This window comes from Abrus precatorius, unplaced genomic scaffold (genome assembly GCF_003935025.1).
Source record: "Abrus precatorius isolate BTA unplaced genomic scaffold, Abrus_2018 Scaffold8, whole genome shotgun sequence".
NCBI classification, from domain to species: domain Eukaryota; kingdom Viridiplantae; phylum Streptophyta; class Magnoliopsida; order Fabales; family Fabaceae; genus Abrus; species Abrus precatorius.
Genome location: NW_020874428.1, coordinates 5,097,900 through 5,117,184, shown reverse-complemented (window position 1 = coordinate 5,117,184; position 19,285 = coordinate 5,097,900). Strand labels below are relative to the sequence as shown.

Genomic DNA, 19,285 nt, shown 5'->3' with positions numbered 1-19,285 from the left:
AGTTAAATTTCATAATCTTTTTAATTTTTTTAAAAAATTGTAAAAATAAAATTACCATTTTCACATGTTGTCCTCGCAGGACCAAAAACGATTCGCCGTTTGATTTACCGTTTCTTTCTGAGGCGAGGATCAGTATCACCTGACCAATTTTCGTCGTTTAGTCGCTGTCCCCTTCCCATGCCCCAATCCAATTCCTCACTATCCCTCTCCAGCCAGATCCATACTCTAACAATGAGCCACCGAAAAAAGCGAGACGCCATCATTTCTTTATTCTTATTTTTTCAACAAATAAAAAACAAGTCACAGATTTATTTTATTTTACCCAAAAAGTTAATGCAGTAGTGTAAAGTTACATTACATTTACGTGTGCATAATCGATAGCAATTGTCATAAATTGCAAGAAAGAATAATCTTTAAGTCCTTAAAATTTGAAGACATCCAATAATATCTGAACTTAAAAAAATAATAATTTAATTTTAATTTACTAAAAGAAAAAGAAACTTTAAAAGTAGGTAATTTGTTTAAGTGTAAGAAGCAATCTAGCGCACAATACTGTAGACCACAGTTTACTTGTCTCGCGGCAACATTGTCCGAATCAGTTGCTTATGATATTTCCTCTCTCTCTCTCTCACTCACTCGCTCACTCTCTCATTTTTAACAAACAAAGCTTCTTCTAAATTGTAATCAGTTAGTTGTGTGTGTTCCCTTCACTCACTCGCCTGTGGCAAAGTTGTAAAAATGGAGAGGAAGCAAGGGTTCTTTTCGGCCCTCAAAGACGAGGTGGTTCGGGGGCTGTCGCCGGCGAGGTCACGCGCCAAGAGTCCGGCGAGGAGTGCGTCGCCCATGTCGTCGTTACTCCGGCGGCGGAGAAAGCAGCACGCGCCGCCGCCGGAGTTGTTCATTGCGAGATCGGGAAGCTTGAGGCCTACAGAAGCACTGTCGCCTTTGAAGGAAGGTCCCGACGGAACCGATGAGCAAGAATCTTCACGAGGAGAAGGAAGGTGGGGCCAATGGATGAAAGGACCACTCGCTAGGGCACCCTCTGTTTCATCTTCTTCTTCATCTTCTGCTTGCAAAAGGTCCGATCTGAGGTTACTGCTTGGTGTGTTGGGTGCACCACTCGCTCCTGTTCACGTTTGCACCACCGACCCTTTTCCTCATCTCAGTATCAAAGACATTCCCATTGTTAGTTTCTCTCTGTTTGAATTTCACTTCATTTATTTCTACATTTGTTTTTTATTTGATGTTGGATTAGTCTTAACCGTTGTTTTTGTCTTTCCTAGTTGTTATATTTACAGATCAAATAGCCTTAGGTTCAGAAGTTGTTTCCTTTACTTTATTTGTTTTATTCTAAAGATCGGTGAATGTGGTTGGTGGGTTTTATGTTATGGGCTAATGGTTTCTTAGTTGACATTTGCAGAACTTAATGTGGTCTGGTTTTGTGAGTGTTTGTGTGTGGTTTTCTGTTATGGGGGTATCATCGGTTATTGATGGTCTTGTTGGGTGTGGTTGTAGGAAACTTCTTCTGCTCAGTATATATTGCAGCAGTACATTGCTGCTTCGGGAGGGCAAAAGCTTCAAAGTTCCATTAACAATGCTTATGCTATGGGAAAGGTGAGGATGATTGCCTCTGAGTTTGAGACAGCTAACAAGGTTACTCGCAGTCGGAATTCCTCGAAAGCAGCGGAGTCAGGTGGGTTTGTGTTGTGGCAAATGAATCCGGACATGTGGTATGTGGAGCTTGCTCTTGGTGGTAGCAAGGTTCATGCTGGTTGCAATGGGAGGCTAGTGTGGCGGCACACGCCCTGGCTCGGTGCACATGCTGCGAAAGGGCCAGTTAGACCTCTGCGACGCGCCCTTCAGGTGAAGTTACCTTCTGTTTGGCTGTCTCTGTTCTGTACTAGGTTTATGCGTGGCGAGTTAGCGATCCTATTCATTGCTGACATCTATTGTATCTGCAGGGTCTTGATCCAAGAACAACTGCTAGTATGTTTATCAACGCAAGATGCATTGGAGAGAAGAAGATAAATGAAGAAGACTGTTTCATTCTCAAGCTTTGTGCAGATCCCTCTACGTTAAAAGCCAGGAGTGAAGGCCCAGCGGAGATCATAAGGCATGTTTTGTTTGGGTACTTTAGCCAGAAAACAGGACTTCTTGTTCACTTGGAAGACTCCCATTTGACCCGCATTCAGAACAATGGTGGTGATGCAGTGTATTGGGAGACCACGATAAATTCATTTCTTGATGACTACAGGCCTGTTGAGGGGATAATGATTGCTCACTCGGGTCGTTCTGTAGTGACACTTTTCAGGTTTGGGGAAACGGCAATGAGCCACACTAAAACCAGGATGGAAGAAGCATGGACAATTGAGGAGGTGGCATTCAATGTCCCTGGCCTTTCCATGGATTGTTTCATTCCTCCATCTGAGCTAAGGTTTGCTTCTATGAGTGAAGCCTGTGAGCTTCCTCAAGGTCAGAGGGTGAAGACTGCTGTGGCAGCAGCTGCATACCATGCCAAATTTGCCCAATTACAGAAATCACATGAAAGCAATACGAATAACATTAACTGGACAGTGGATGTTTAGCTAAGAGGAAGTTTCTGGATCAGCCTAGGTGTCTAGTTTTTATACTTTTTGTGGACTGTCTGACAAATTACTGCAGGTAAATGGTAAGATTGCAGCAGGGTTGTCAAGAGTTTTCTGCTGTGGGTCACTGCCTCATAAATTTGTAAATAGAAATGATCAGTCAAGGATCCCAAAAAGTGAATTTCTGTACTCTGGGTTTTTGGTGGATGATTATGTGCATCAAGGTTTGTTTTTTCCACTTTCTTTCCATAAGTGTGAAATGGGGAATCTGCTGATCGCTTTATAAGCTATAATTCGTGTAGAGTTTTTTTTTTCCTGTGAAAGCATTGGACCATGATGCTTGGAGATCACAGTTATAACCTAGACTTCATCACTGAAAAGTTTTGGCTCTGATATTGCTGGTGGTATCCTTTAGGAAATTTCTTCCATCTTTGAAGGAAAACTATATAGGATTGAAGAGCTTTTCAATGTGTTTAATGTATGAATTGTAAACCAAGTAGCCAGCGTAAGTAGAAGCTAAATTATTCCTAGATCTATGACTTCTATGCTTTTAAGGACATATATATATTGACAATTTGGCACAAGCTTGTAACAATATATTGCTGTAACTGTTAGAAATATTCTAAGGTTTTCTACATTATTCGTTCTGTTTCTTTTTATTTGGAAAAGAAAACTATATCTTCATGGCCTTCTTTCTCCTTGTATGACAGTTTTCTCATGCAATATGGTATCATGATTTGTCTGCTCTTTGTGCTGCTAACACTGAAATATGAATCACAAATGCGTTGGATTCACAAACAATATATTCTTTAACATACCCCTATATGCTGAAATTTATTAGGATTCACAAACATACATAAATTTCACTTTATATTTCCATAAATAATTTTGTGATTTTTAATAATTTTAAATTAATAGTAGAGTATTCAAAGGAATGCCATTGACCTTTTCATCCTCCAACAGAGTTTGAAGCTGACAAAGTGCTGTCAGATTTCTCTTTTGGTAATCCGTTACATAAGTTAGTTGTGCTATGCTTATTGATGATTAGGTTCTTACAAGTAAGCTACCAGTTACCAGAAAGTCCTCTTTGAAGCATACCTTCTATCCTTCTAAACTTTGTTTTGTTAAAAAGTACAGAAAGTCCCCAAGCAAAAGGGGTAATGGCATTTGCTGTGTCTCCTTTTCCATCCATGTCTTGAATTATCGCTCAGGGTAAAATAGAAGAAATGTTAGTAACATTATTTTGGATGCATTTTTCATTATAATTACTTCTAAGCTAGTGTTTCCCTCCACTGGATACCTATTCCAAATTTCCAAGACCAGTAACCCTGCAAGCGCGTGAAGACACTCCTGAGATATGCTTTTCAGTGTGTCTGGAAAGTCCAATTACATAGAAAGCATTTGTCGATTTGAACTGATGCCATCTTTCTTCTTCTTACTGTATTTTTCAGCTTCTATATATATGTTTTTGGCATTGGTCTTCCTTCCTTCAAGGTGTCGTGTCGAATCAGAGTACATACATTGATATTCTGCAACTGAGTAGCCAAAAAGTTTTTTCTTGCCAAATTGCTAATAAATAATTGTTATCTTGCGGAGCTCCATAAGAAAGAAAAAAAAAGAACACTGAAACACTTACGTTTTTAATTTTTAAAAATTACTAGTAATTCTGGTATTTTATTGGGTGCAATATCGGCCTTCAACTATTGTATGTATAAATACTTGTTGACCAAGGTGCAACCTTTTTATCTTTATGACATATTTGTGTTAATAATTGATTTCAATAAACAACAATATGCATGTTGGGAAAATCATCGAAACAAAGACCATGTCAATTGTTTGTATCAGTAATGGATTTAATTAACAAAAATTAAACGTGTAATACTACTTGAAAGTAACACATAAGCAGGGGGAGGGGAACAAATGACAAATGGGTTGCAGTTAAGCATTACTCCTTATGTTCATTATTATGCTTCTTAACTTCCTTGTAACAGCGAGCAAGTCAATGGAAAAAACGAAAATTCTGATCACAAATATATGCAAAACCCATAGGACAGTGGACGAAAAGTTACCGTAAGCCCAGAAAAATACAAAACTATGGTACAATACAAACCTCTGCCTCAATATAAACTGCAGCATCAAAGTCTGTTGTTTTCAAGTTAAAAATCTATCGGGTGTTCCATTAAAGTTAAAAATAAAATCTCACATTTTAAAAAAAAATAAAAAACATAGGTTTCAATATAAATATGTGGATAAGAATAATTTCATTACACATCTCAATCATATTCAATAGTTTAAAATAAATCCCATCAAAATTAATTATACCAAACTTTAAATCAAATGGCTACTAAGTTAATCCTGTTTGTCATCATCCTAATGAATATAGTACAACAGCGAGTTTTTCATAAACAAATTTGAAACGGGAAGGTACACAAAAAGTTATCAATGAATTGTATTCATAAGTTGGAGAGGGTAGGAAGGATAAGGACAAGTTGAATGTTACTTTGAGGAAGGTTACAGCAGAGGGTCAGGTTAGGGGGGGAAAATAGCCCTTACTCATCTAATTGTAAAGTCTAAATCAATTTCATTGTGACACCCCATTCAAAATTCAAATCACTCATGCTCATTCAATTAGATTTAATTGCTTTACCTTCACTTTTAATCTGTTGTTGTGGGTATAGAAGAATATTTCATTCATTTCTGAAATAAGAGGAGATAAAATTCTGAACAACCAAGATTAGCATGTAACAAGAGTATAACCAAGATTCAAATTAATGAATAGAATGGTGCAATGGAGGAAACTAGAGAAGTAGGCTTTGACCCGTGGAGGAGACAACGAGACAAAGGGATTGTTTCAATGGGAGGTCATTGAAAAATGTCCCAAAGTTTGGTATTGATAGACGTCCTAAATTAACCCAAATTGGTTTAAAATTTTCTTATAAAGACACATGCTGCCGAACAAGGGCCCATTATTTTGGTTAATTGACCAGTTTTATCTTAGAAAACAAATGCCTCCTTTTCTTTTTTGCTCTTTAATCATATACAGGGCTAATTTCATTTTCAGGTCTTGCTAGTGTTTTGAGTTCCAAAAGTTCTCATGAAATATATTATTGTGTGTGTAAGCATCTTCCCCCTGACATCTTAAAAATTAACTATTTATACCTACATAATCATCCATACTAGATGCATTTGCAAAAATTTCGTTATATAGAGTACTTTTTTTCTTTTTTTTTGCTTATCTGAATATATTCATGAAAACAATTCTTGACTAATACATGTAAACAATATTAAAGAAAACAATTAATTTTTTCCACAAATTTTCTTCATTTCTTTCTTTTTATATATGCGCATAAATTGTATACTTAGGGCCGGTGGAACAAAAAAGAGCATGAAAATAATTGATTCACACTGAATATTTCACCAAAATTTTAATGATTATTTGTGTTAATAAAAATAAAATCTTTCTTTTATAGGTTTGATAGAGAAAAATATAGAACTTCACATCATAGGAACAAAATTTTCTTTTTAATCTACGTTGTTACAGGCTAGCTTGCTGTATTTCAATTTCTTTCCACAAATAGAATCATCATTCATAACTGGCCACGTGTATGACAGGGGATATAATAGAAGAACGAAAAGGAAAGGGAGAGACTGGTATCAAAGCAAGCTCCTAATAAGCGATGCTTCTTTCAGGCTAATGATACGGGTGATTCTAAGGTCCTCCATTGGTTGCAAAAAATAAGAGATATATGTCTTTGAGAAGTGTTATATCATTGTGAACCATTGATGAAAATTTAATGATCCAAAATAGAAGAGAGGTAAACGGTCATACAAGTTATATTATTAAAGGAGAATTTGGTAATTTAATATAAACGTTCGTATTTCGTGTTGTGTTGAGTTCTACCTTTTGTTGTTTTGTATCCATTTGTTCTGTGAGTATTGTATATTTCACCGGCCACTATGCAGCTATGCACCATAAAGTATTTCAATTTTTAAATCTGCAAAATTGTTCTTTTTACAAACTTTATAATACGATATGATTTTAGTTATGATTTGGGTATACAATTTTGGTTACCTCGAATTGTTGTATGTGAAAGTTTTGTCAGAGCCAGCCTTTCCTATGTGAACTCGCAGCCATTAGTGGTTTTCAAAGCAAGAACGGTATGTGTACATTGACATCTTTCATAAACAAATGCATGAATTTAAGGATTCATTTCCACGTCGGTTCACGAAATGAGATAATGTAAAAATTTAACTGCATTAATATGAGGATTGAGTACCACATCGGTGCACGAAAGGAGGCCGTGTAAAAATTTCACTGCATTAATATGAGCACTCAGTACCACATCGGTGCACGAAAAGAGGCAATGTGAAATTTTCATTGCATTAACATGACAATTCAGTTCCACGTGCATGAAAAGAGGCAATGTAAAATTTTAATAGCGTTAATTCACTTTTCAGTTCCACATTGATGCACAAAAAGGGCTAATGTAATTTTTTCAATATCGCATGTACTTGGACATCGGTTGATAGCTAACTAACCAATGCAGATAAATACCCCTTCTAATTTTAAATAACGTCTGCGTATTAACATTAGTTGAAGGACACAATGATGTAATTATTTAGCACCATCATGATGTTTGGCATAATATAATATATGATTATTACTATTATTAAACAATAAATAATTATATATCAAAGGTGAGCCATCGCTGTAAGTGAAGCGACTATACTAACTCATTTTTCAGCCCCCAATATGAAAAACAAATTTTAATATACTTGTAAATAATTACACATATTATATTCAATTTTTAACATTAATTAAAATTTTGTAGCTGTGTGGTAATTTGTGACCTCTACTCTAATAATATATAATGTGTAATATGTTCAATTAATAAAATAAGTTTGATTGAATATTTTTTTAAAAGATAAAATTTTTGAATAACAAAAGAAATATTACACTTTTAAATATGTTATTTAGTTCTTATACATAGTCTCAATCTCATAAGGGATCATAATTTTGCATTAATTTGACATAAAATGAATTTTGTATCATTAGCCAACGTCAGATAATTTTATATATCATCATTAATTAACTTTAATTTAACAATGCATGGTATGATATTTATATTTGTAATGCATTATACATTTATTTAGGAAGGAAGGAAAGGAAGGATTTAGAGAGATATAATTGTTGTTTAGGAATTTCCCTATTTTGAAAGGTTTTTTAGTCTATTAGAATATTTTTGTTTATATAATTATGAAATGAATGAAATAGGAAAAAATTAATCATCTTTTAAAAATTATGATGTTAATTATAAAAAATTTAAAAATTATAATTTTATTCAAAATTAAATTTATTTAATAAAAATTTAAACAACCTATTGAATCGATGTGATTTGAAAATTGTTCATTATAGAAAGTAAACATTTATAAGTTAAGAAATAAAAAAGTAAACATATATAACAAGATAAAATGTGGATAATAAATAATAAATTATATTTCATGATACAATTACTCTGTTTAAAGTGTCTAATTACATTTTTTATTACATGACAATTATACTTTAACTTGCCCTGTACAAATAAGAAATGAAAATGATGTCAAATATACTTAATTTCATTACATACAAATTGACAATAATATAGTCCATGTAAGTTATTAAATTATTGTATGATATACTTATTAATACTTGCAGAGTATGTAACATTTAAATTTTAATTCACTTCATTAAAATTATGTTGAATAAACCCCTAATTATTATTACAAGTATGGAATAGTATGATAAAACTACAAAAACAATACATAATAAATTATTAATGTATTATGTAATGATATTACCATAATGACTTTCATGATATTAACAATTCATTTAACTTAAATATGACAATACAGTGAACATAGATATTTCTTAGCCTTTATTTTTATAAAATATTTAAACAATTAGATTAAATATAGTAGTAGCATTGACATTTTTTATTATCTTCAATTTTTAACTTCTACATCGTGTATCTCAAAATTGACTTATAATATTAAATGTTAATCTTTACTTCTTTCTATATATTGTATCTCACCACTGATGTATAAACTGTGTTTGATAAATATGTCAAGACTTTCAACTACGGTATTGAATAAAAAATGATGTACAATTAACAATATAACACATTATTTTGTATTTTGTATCATTTGTTTTATGTTGCTTCATTGAAATCATTTATGATCACAATCAGCACAAAAATAATTGGTGGGTTACAGTCTCATACAAAAATATAGACTACGACTTTATCAACATTATTTCTATCATTCCTTTTTCAATTTTCCTCTCTGAACGACATTTTATCTTCTCCAACAATACACAATTAATATGAAAAGATAAATAAAGTCAGTCGTTAACTTTTTAAGATGGCATAATCAATATTAACATTGTCATGCTTAGAAGTAACCTTTAACTTAAAAAACAAAAAATTTATATAGTCATTCGTCAACCGTTCATATATAAAACTTATTTACTTTGTTACCTTTCATGATTAATAATAAATTCAGATTACTCAACTAATTTTTTATTTTTTTATTTTAATTTTAGCTATTGATTTATCACACAATTTAATTAACGGTATTAATTGTTTTAAAATTTACTTATATAACAGCTTCTTTTTTTTTTGCAATTCTCTTTTTTTTTTTTTGTGAGTAACTTAGAATCACCCAATGATATCTTTCGGCCATGCAACATCCGTTGAAAAATACTCCAGACATCAAGTTCGAACTTTAATAATAGTTTTTATAACTTTTTTAAAAGAATCGGATGTTCAGAAGACGAGAAAATAAAGGCAAAAACATTTCTTTTCAAAGTCAAACAACTGGGACCCGCACAGCACTACCCAGATGAAAAAACATTTATAAAATTTAACAAAACTCTAAATTAGTTCTTCACATTGCTAGGGTGTAGCATTTTAATTCTTGAAAATTTAAATGATATTTGTAAGGTAAAATGCTACCAATTTAAAATTTTATTTCATACAATTTTATCTAAATTATTTGATTATATAAATAATCTCAAAATTAAGAAAAAAAATATTTATACAAACTTTGAAAAAAAATATTTATACAAACTTTGTTTGTAAAGATGAGAAGGGTGATAATAGTACCTGTGTATGTCATGGCTCTCGTCACCGGAGAAAACCAGTCAAAGCACGTCAGTGTATTGTACATTTAAAGAAGCAAACATCATAGTGCAAATCAAACCAATGGAATATATAAAGACTGGGCGTTGCTTATAAATGCTACCAGCAAAATCAAAGCATATAGTATTATTCTGTCATTCTATAACTCAGAAAAATGAGTTGGTGGTGGGCGAGAGCAACTGGCACAGGCAAGGTAACTTCATGCCACACTCTCCATTTTCCCTCTTATTCTAATTCGTTAACTTTCCTTTTCCTTCTGATTTTCACATTTTTCTTGTGCCCGTTCAGACCCTGAAACTGGACGAAGCAGAAGAATCTCGAAGCTTCCAGAGCGTGGCACTAATTATAGGCGTGACGGGCATCGTTGGCAATAGCCTAGCTGAAATTCTACCTCTCCACGACACACCTGGCGGTCCATGGAAGGTTTACGGTGTGGCTCGCCGTGCAAGACCAAGTTGGGACGCGGATAACCCCGTCCACTATATCCAGTGCGACATCTCGAATCAAAACGACGCTGAATCGAAACTCTCGGGCTTAACCGACGTCACCCACATCTTCTACGTTTCGTGGACCAGCAGGCCCACGGAGGCCCAAAACTGCGCTATCAACGGTGCCATGTTAAGGAACGTTCTACGTGCCATCATTCCAAACGCTCCCAATCTCTGCCACGTGTCCCTTCAGACAGGTACCAAGCACTACGTAGGACCATTCGAGCTTTTGGGTAAGATCAAGGCCCATGATCCACCCTTCACAGAGGATTTGCCACGATTAGATGCACCCAATTTCTATTACACTCAAGAAGATATATTGTTGGAAGAGGTTCGTAAGAAGGAGGGGTTGACGTGGTTCGTTAATCGACCACAAGTTATCTTTGGTTTCTCTCCTTACAGTTTGATGAATCTCATTGGGACGCTTTGTGTTTACGCCGCTATTTGCAAGCATGAGGGTGTTCCCTTGTGGTTTCCCGGTTCCAAAGAAGCGTGGGAGTGTTATTCCATTGCTTCCGATGCTGATTTGATTGCGGAGCAACACATTTGGGGTACGGTGGAGTCTCATTCCAAGAACGGGGCTTTTAACTGCAACAATGGTGATGTTTACAAGTGGAAGCATTTGTGGAAGGTGTTGGCGGAACGGTTTGGGATTGAGGAATATGGGTTTCTAGATGGTTCGAATTTAAGGTTGTCGGATATGATGAAGGATAAGGGGTACGTGTGGGAAGAGATTGTGAGGGAAAATGGGTTGCAGAAAACAAGGCTTGAAGAGGTTGGGGACTGGTGGTTTTCGGATGTTTGGCTGGGAATGGAGGCGGTGTTGGATAGCATGAACAAGGCCAAAGAGCATGGCTTTTTGGGATTTAGGAACTCCAAGACTTCGTTTGTGAATTGGATAGATAAGACCAAAGAATACAAGATTGTGCCCTGAGGGTTTTGATTGTTACGCGGGGAGTTTCTATATATTAATGAATAAAACACGAGGGGAGAAGTTCATTTTCCATGTATCCATGTCTGTGTTTAGTGTTCATTTTGTAGTAATGCGTGTGGCATATTGTTTGGGGGTTTCTATATATTAATGAATAAAACACGAGGGAAGGAGTTCATTTTCCATGTATCCATGTTTGTGTTTAGTGTTCATTGTGTAGTAATGCGTGTGCCATATCGTTTATATGGTTGCTTTGTATGTATGTGATAACAATAATTGGTGCTATTGTTTTGCTTTTGAAGTGAAGAGAAGAATAATCAAGGTGTCATTTTTAATTTGTATAAGAGGGAGAATTGAAAGAATTGGAGAGACAAAAAAAAAAAAAAAAAAGAACAAAAGTTTAAAGGAGAGGATTACAAATAATCAATATTGCAAAAGAGTCAACATACATATAATGTGAATTCTAAACTGTTACAAGTAAGCTTATTTTTTCTTTTTTTTCTTTTCTTTTTCTTTCTTTTTTCTTTTTTTGGTTGTCATTATTGTGTGTTTCCCTTCTTATTCTCCATTTATTCATATAGGATTTAATATTTTTTTGATCCAAAAATTGTCCTGTTTTACAAATCAAACCTTTCTAACCTTCAACATCCTTTTTTTTTTTTACAAATCTAAAGGAAAACTTAACTTTAACACTAAAATGTCCTTTTGCAAACCCTAAAACATTATTTTTCTCTTAAAATATTTTTTTTGCAAATCCTAAAACATTTTCTAACCTTCAACAAATCTTTTTTTGGTAAATCCTAAAATATTTTCTACCCAAAAAATGTCTTTTTTTGCAAACCCTAAAATATTTTTTTTTAACCTTAAAATATCTTTTTTGCAAATACTAAAACATTTTCTACCCAAAAGTATCTTTATACAAACCCTAAAAAGTAATTTTCTTTTCAACTCCAACAATTTTGTAAATTATAAAGATCTAAATTTTTCAAATCCTAAAAATTCTTTTTTTCATAAATCTTAAAAATTCTAATTTCTTTGCGAATTTCAAAAAAAACTAATTCCTAAATCAAATAAGAATTATTTTCTTGTTATTTTTGTTCACTCTTGTGTTTGTTTTTTTATTGTTCTATATATTTCTCGTTTATTTCCTTATTGTATACAAAAGAAATCCAATTTTAATAGGACATTTTGGTTATCTAGAAAAGGGTCTTTTAGATTCACGCAACAGCCAAGTAATTTTGATAGAGTGGTGGATTTACCTTCAACATTACTCAAATCGTAAGGATTTATGAGTAATCTTATATTAACTTGAACCATGTGCAAGAGTGAATTTACAAAAAATAATAATAAAGCAAAAATCAAGTTTTTTTTTTTTAATTTTTGAAACTCATCCAAACTTAATTTTCAAACAAATTATGTGACAGCTTTGACTCTTTCGTTGCATACGGGAGATACGTAGGAACGAGAACCTAACCCGTTAGTCTAAATTTTTTTTTTTCAAGTTTATATTATTTTAAGAAACTTTTAAATTGAGAGTAATTCAAATTAGTACAAGGAAATTTTTGAACTTGACGAGTCAAGTTACCGCTCCTACGTATCTCCCATATGCAATGAAAGAATAAAAGCTGCTACGTAGTTCTTTTGAAAATTAAGTTTGGATGAGTTTCAAAGTTTTTTTTTTAAATTTGATTTTTACTTTATTATTATTTTTTGTAGATCTACTCTTGCACAGGGTTTAAGTTAGTACAAGACTACTCAATAAGCCTATACGATCCAAGCAATGTTGAAGGTGGATCTACCACTCTATCAAAATTAGATGGCCTTTGTCTGGATTCAAAATACCTTTTTTTAGATAATCAAAATGTCCTATTAAAATTAAATTTTTTTTGTATACAATAAGGAAATAAACGAGCAATATATAAAAAAAAAAAAAAAAAACAAACACAAGAGTGAACAAAAATAACAAGAAAATAATTCTTATTTGATTTAAGAATTAGGTTTTTTTGGAATTTGTAAAGAAATTAGAATTTTTAAGATTTATGAAAAAAAAATTAGTGTTTGGAAAATTTAGATTTTTATAATTTGCAAAATTTTTAGTTGACAAAAAATTACTTTTTAGGGTCTATAAAAATACTTGAGGTTTTAAAAATTATTTTTAGGGTTTGCAAAAAGACCCTTTTGGATAGAAAATGTTTTAGGATTTGTAAAAAAAATATTTTAAGGTTAGAAAAAAAAATGTTTTAGGGTTTACAAAAAGGACATTTTTTGGTAGAAAATGTTTTAAGGTTTACAAAAAAAAAAGATTTGTTTAAGATTAGAAAATGTTTTAGGGTTTGCAAAAGGACATTTTAATGTTAAAGTTAAGTTTTCCTTTAGATTTGTGAAAAAGAGGATGTTGGGAGTTAGAAAGGTTTTATTTGTAAGACAGAACAATTTTTGAGTTAAAAAATTATTAAATCTTTATAAATAAATGGGGATAAGAGAGTAGCACACAAAAACGACAACCAAAAAAAGAAAAAAGAAAGAAGAAGAAGAAAAAAAGGGGTCTACTTGTGACAGTTTAGGATTCACGTTGAGATATCCTTTTCAACCCTCTAGCTTTATTCTCTTTGTTGATCTCAGGATGTGCTTTTGAGTGCTCTCAGAATGTTGACTCTTTTTGAATGTTGATTATTTGTAATCCTCTCGTCTCCTCTTTGTCTCGTTGTGCTTCCTTGAATTCTCGTTCCTTTTTTTTTTCTCCCGAATTCTTTCAATTATCCCTCTCTCTTCTCTCTTTATTTCCCGTGTTCTTCAAGAGAGTTTGATTCTCTCTATTGGTTTCCCATAAAAGATAAAGTGTAAAAGTCCCCTTTCTAAAGATTTAAGCTTCCTATTTATAGTCACACCTCCTCCTAACCCTAGATCCTATTTAATATTTTTTTTATTTAAAAAAAAAAAAGGTTTCATTTTCCCATAATTACTAATTTTTCGATAGTCACCCCTCACACTTTCTTTAAAAATTTCATCCACCTCCCTTAAAATCTATCCATTACTCTCTCTTTTTTCTTCATTAACCTAAATATCTACATATTTTAAAATTAAAAATTAAAAACTAAAAATTAAAATCCTAACCTCTTATAGATCTAAAATTTAAAATCTTATTTAAATTTTATTTTACTTACGTGAAACTTAATAAAAATTATTTTTAATTTTTTATAATTATATAAAATATATTTAATAGTTGAATTAGTATTAAACAAAATCAACAATAATGAATTAATTACAGAGCAAATATAACAATTGATTAGTTATTACAATTGGGCATTATAATAATTTACTCTTATCATATGAATCAATTGTAGATGTCCCATGATTCTTGTAAATTCTTAAATATTTATTACCAATAATGAAAATCATGTTGCAAGTTAAAATAAATTCAAATAACCATATTAAAAATAAAATCCCAGTAAAAATTTCACATATTGAAAATTTGTACCTAATTATATATATATATATATAGAACAATAAGAATAGTGACAGTTACAAGGATTATTTGATTTTAAAATATTTTATTTACAAAATTTATTTTTTATATTTTATTTTGAACACATTCAAACACCACGCTTTGGTTCTTGCCATTTAAAGTTGGAAAAAAATTAAAAAAAAATATATAGACATGATCTACAATAATTTAATAGATAATATTTTTTTAAGAGTTTCAAATCAATATAAAATAAAATATGATTATATATATATATATATATATATATATACTATAAAACCTAAATATTTTAACCTAACTTATGTATAACCATCTATGCATACCCTCTTAAAATCATGTAGGAAACAATAATACACACCCGTGGTGTAGACAAGGGTATTCTCTTTGTATTTTTAATATTAACCAAATTGTATCATTCAATAATTGAAGGAATGAAACTAAATACAGTGATGTGATAAAGGTATTCGAGAATTAAGAGCCCAAGATGTTGTAGGCCCATGATAAGGAATAGGCTTAAGCCTAACTATTTGAAACATCAGAAGGTTCCTTAATACTGCATAGGGTGTTAAACAACTTGTTTGCTATACAGTGGAGGGGAACAAATTACACATGCAAAATGTACTGCACTTGTTTAATTTTGTTATGAAATTTGGACTTAACTTATTAATTTTTTTTAAAATTAACTCATAAGAGAAAAATTAGTCTAATTATTATCAAGAGTATTTTACCTTTAATTTTAACTAATGTGAGATATCTTAATAGAAGAATGCCAATAGATAAAGTACTATACTAATTTTTATACTCATATTTTTAAAAATTACTGATATTCAGTTGTGTATTTACATGAGTAGTAACTTTAATTCTTATATTTGTGTCAATTTGTATTGTAATTTTATCTTTCTTTTTTTTATTATCACATTGCATTATTTATTATTTTTTTAATTAATAATATTCTTATCCTTTTTTTTCTTAAATTTTTTTCTCTTTTTTTTATCATATTATTTATTATGTTATTATTTTATATTTAATTTTCTTACTTCTTATTTCCCTCTTCCTTACATGCATTTCACATCCTATAAGAATGTAAGATTATCATTATTCTATTCTTTATTTTTTTCTCTTTTTATCTCATGGTGTACATTAAACATTTGTATACAGAGATAGGGTTTATTTATCATTACTATTAAGCGGTTATTATTACACTTATTTAAGTTTTTTTTTTTCAAATTTTTTATTACATTAATAGTAAAAATTATCATAAACGTTTTTTTTTTTAATAAGAGTAATAATAAATTTATAAGAATAAGATTAGATAATTTCTAAAATTTATTACAAAATGATATACATTTATAAAATATTTGCAATTAAAAGTTGATAAACTAGTGCAGTACACGTCATGGCTCAAGTCATTCGGCGGCGAAGATTATTTAAAAGAAAAATTATTGATCCATGGATTCTTATATTTCTCATTAAATAAATGAATGTAAAGTAGGTGAAAAAGAAAGAGAAATAAAAAAAACGAACATGCAAGACATATAATAATAATGTGATAAAAAAGATAAGAAAATGTTAGTATAAAAATATAATTACCATTGATATATATAGCCGTGATTTAATATATTTATGAAAAATAAAATGATAAGTGAGAAAATTAATATGTGTGTGGGTAATAATAGATAGTATAATGTGATAAAAACATAAAATTAAATAGAGAAAGATGAAAGTATGTACGAAAATCAGAATTGTATTTAAAAAATGTGAACTGATTGTTTCACATCTTATTTTAATTATGAAAGTAGAGAGATTAAAAAAAGAAAAAGAAAAAAATAAATAAATAAATTGAACAACAATGGAAGAAAGAAAATGGCAGCAGTTAGCTTCTCTTGCAACACGTGTATATATATATATAGAATATGATGATATGAATGAATGTGGAATCCGAAGAAACAAACATCGTAGTACAACATAGATCACTTGCATTTATTTTGATTGCTACTTCCTAAATCAAACTGTATTCTGATCCTCTAAAGCTCAGAAAAATGAGTTGGTGGTTGGCTAGAGCAACTGGCACCGCAAAGGCAAGATCGCATAACACTCCTTTTTCCCATATATTAATTTGTTCTATATTCTGATCTTTTTTCTCTTATGCCAAAGCAGACCACGAAACAGGACAAAGCACCACAAAGCTTCCAAAGCGTGGCACTGATTATAGGCGTGACGGGCATCGTAGGGAACAGCTTAGCTGAAATTCTACCTCTCCACGACACACCTGGGGATCCATGGAAGGTTTACGGTGTGGCTCGCCGTACCCGACCAAGCTGGAACTCCGATCACCCTGTCCACTACATCCAATGCGATATCTCCAATCAAAACGACGCCGAATCCAAGCTCTCCTGTTTAACCGATGTCACTAACATCTTCTATGTTTCGTGGACCAGTAGGCTCACGGAGGCCCAAAACTCCGCGATCAACGGTGCCATGTTAAGGAACGTCCTACGCGCTGTCATCCCAGACGCTCCCAATCTACGCCACGTGTCTCTCCAGACAGGTGGCAATCATTACCTAGGACCCTTCGAGTTCATAGGTAAAGTCAAACCCCATGACCCACCTTTCACAGAGGATTTGCCACGATTAGGGGTACCCAATTTCTATTACACTCAAGAAGATATCTTGTTCGAAGAGGTCGCCAAGAAGGATGGGGTGACATGGTTCGTTAATCGACCACAAGTTATCTTTGGTTTCTCTCCTTACAGTATGATGAACCTCATTAGGACTCTATGTGTTTACGCTGCTATTTGCAAGCATGAGGGTGTTCCCTTGTGGTTTCCTGGTACCAAAGAAGCGTGGGAGAGTTATTCCACTGCTTCCGATGCTGATTTGATTGCGGAGCAACACATTTGGGGTACGGTGGAGCCTCATGCAAGGAACGAGGCCTTTAACTGCAGCAATGGTGATGTTTATAAGTGGAAGCATTTGTGGAAGGTGTTGGCGGAACGGTTCGGGATTAAGGAATATGGGTTTCAAGAAGGTTCTCATCTGAGGTTGTCTGAGATGATGAAGGATAAGGGTCACGTGTGGGAAGGGATTGTGAGGGAAAATGGGTTGCAGCAAACAAAGCTTGAAGAGGTTGCGGAGTGGTGGTTTGCGGATTTTGCGTTGGGAGGGGAGGGTGTGTTGGATAGCATGAATAAAGCGAAAGAACATGGGTTTTTTGGATTTAGGAACTCCAAGAATTCGTTTGTGAGTTGGATAGATAAGACAAAAGCTTCAAAGATTGTTCCGTGACCTTCTTATACTTAAAAAAGTTTTTTTTTTTTCCTGTTCTGTTATCGAATAAGTCATGATAGATCAGTTACTTTCTGTATCCATGTTTATGTTTCATGTTGTGTTTGTAATAATACTGTTGTTTCCATGTGTGAAGTATTTGGCTGGTGAACTTCACAATATGTAATATACAAGAGAATTTGTTGCCATAAGTATGGTCTATATTTCTATTCCCATTTTACTCCCACAGGTTGAAGCTTACTCAGAAGATTTTGTACATGTAATGTTACACATCCCTTATAAGGAGTTCAAACCATCACTAATCCACGACTATGTAGATATATTCTAGGTTTTCACTTCAATTGGACTGAATAAAGATGAGACAGGTTAAGATTAAGACGTAGGAAACAAGAGAGTAAACGGCGAGAAGATGTGAATAATAATATGTGTAATATTCGTTGTAAATTTTATGGACTGATATTTTTATTTTATTTTCACAAAGAGATTGTATTCATATTTTAATCTTTAAAAAATTAAAAATGTCACATTAGTTTTAACTTTTATTTGTCATTTATTTTAGTATCAAAACGCAAAGTCTATTAACAAATAGTAATAAAAAACTAATATATTATTTTAAGTGTTATATTAAAAGTTTAATCAGTATAAATAACATTGTTTTAAAGACTGTGGATATAAAAGAACTTTATATGGTAATAGATAATATTTATTTTTGACAAAGTAGTGTTAGAAGGATAAAGAAGAATGATAAGTAGGTGAATTTTTTTTAAAATTAAGGAATAAATCTTAAAAAAATACTAAATCTTATATGATATTATTTTTGCTATACCATTAATCATATTTATTCCTTAACGTAACATATTAGCATTCTCATGGTGTGTTAACAATGTGTAACGTGAGAAGACAAAAGTTAAAAATTAACATGATATTTTTAAGATTTCAAATACTAAAATTCTTCATATTTACTATTTTAAGAATTAAAATGAGAGTTTAGTTTTATTAAGAAAAATATTATGCGCATTAAAAAATTAATGCTTAATTATATTTCTGTCTCTACAGAAGTAACACCCTTAAAAATAAGTTATTAAAATGTAATGATTTAGTTTTTATTATCAATTATAACCTGTTAAGTGATGAATTGGATAACCGAATTTAAGTTCAGTTTATCATTATACGTTATTAGTATTTTTAATATTTTATTATATAAAAGATAATATTTACAAAAATGTCATTCATCTTATTTTCTCTTTTTCTTTGACGTAGAGTTATGCACTTCTTGATTATACATCTTATCTCATTACTTAATAGAAAACAATTAATGGTAAAATTAGTTTCAA

The 19,285-nt window shown here is 31.8% G+C and overlaps 3 protein-coding genes across 3 annotated transcripts; all 3 read left to right on the top strand.

The window, feature by feature from the left end:
* Positions 1–556: 556 nt before the first annotated feature.
* LOC113846601 lies at positions 557–3,273 on the top strand. Its single transcript, XM_027475056.1, has 3 exons — positions 557–1,185; positions 1,516–1,863; positions 1,962–3,273. The coding sequence occupies exons 1-3, from the start codon at positions 739–741 to the stop codon at positions 2,583–2,585; spliced, it is 1,419 nt and encodes a 472-aa protein (XP_027330857.1). The 5' UTR covers positions 557–738; the 3' UTR covers positions 2,586–3,273.
* Positions 3,274–9,917: 6,644 nt separating this feature from the next.
* LOC113874127 (3-oxo-Delta(4,5)-steroid 5-beta-reductase-like) lies at positions 9,918–11,457 on the top strand. Its single transcript, XM_027512347.1, has 2 exons — positions 9,918–9,956; positions 10,052–11,457. Exons 1-2 carry the CDS (start codon positions 9,918–9,920, stop codon positions 11,183–11,185), a joined length of 1,173 nt encoding a protein of 390 aa, XP_027368148.1. The 3' UTR covers positions 11,186–11,457.
* A 5,248-nt stretch (positions 11,458–16,705) lies between these two features.
* Positions 16,706–17,951, top strand: LOC113875000 (3-oxo-Delta(4,5)-steroid 5-beta-reductase-like). The gene is made up of 2 exons (XM_027513383.1): positions 16,706–16,744; positions 16,821–17,951. The coding sequence occupies exons 1-2, from the start codon at positions 16,706–16,708 to the stop codon at positions 17,949–17,951; spliced, it is 1,170 nt and encodes a 389-aa protein (XP_027369184.1).
* Positions 17,952–19,285: the final 1,334 nt, after the last annotated feature.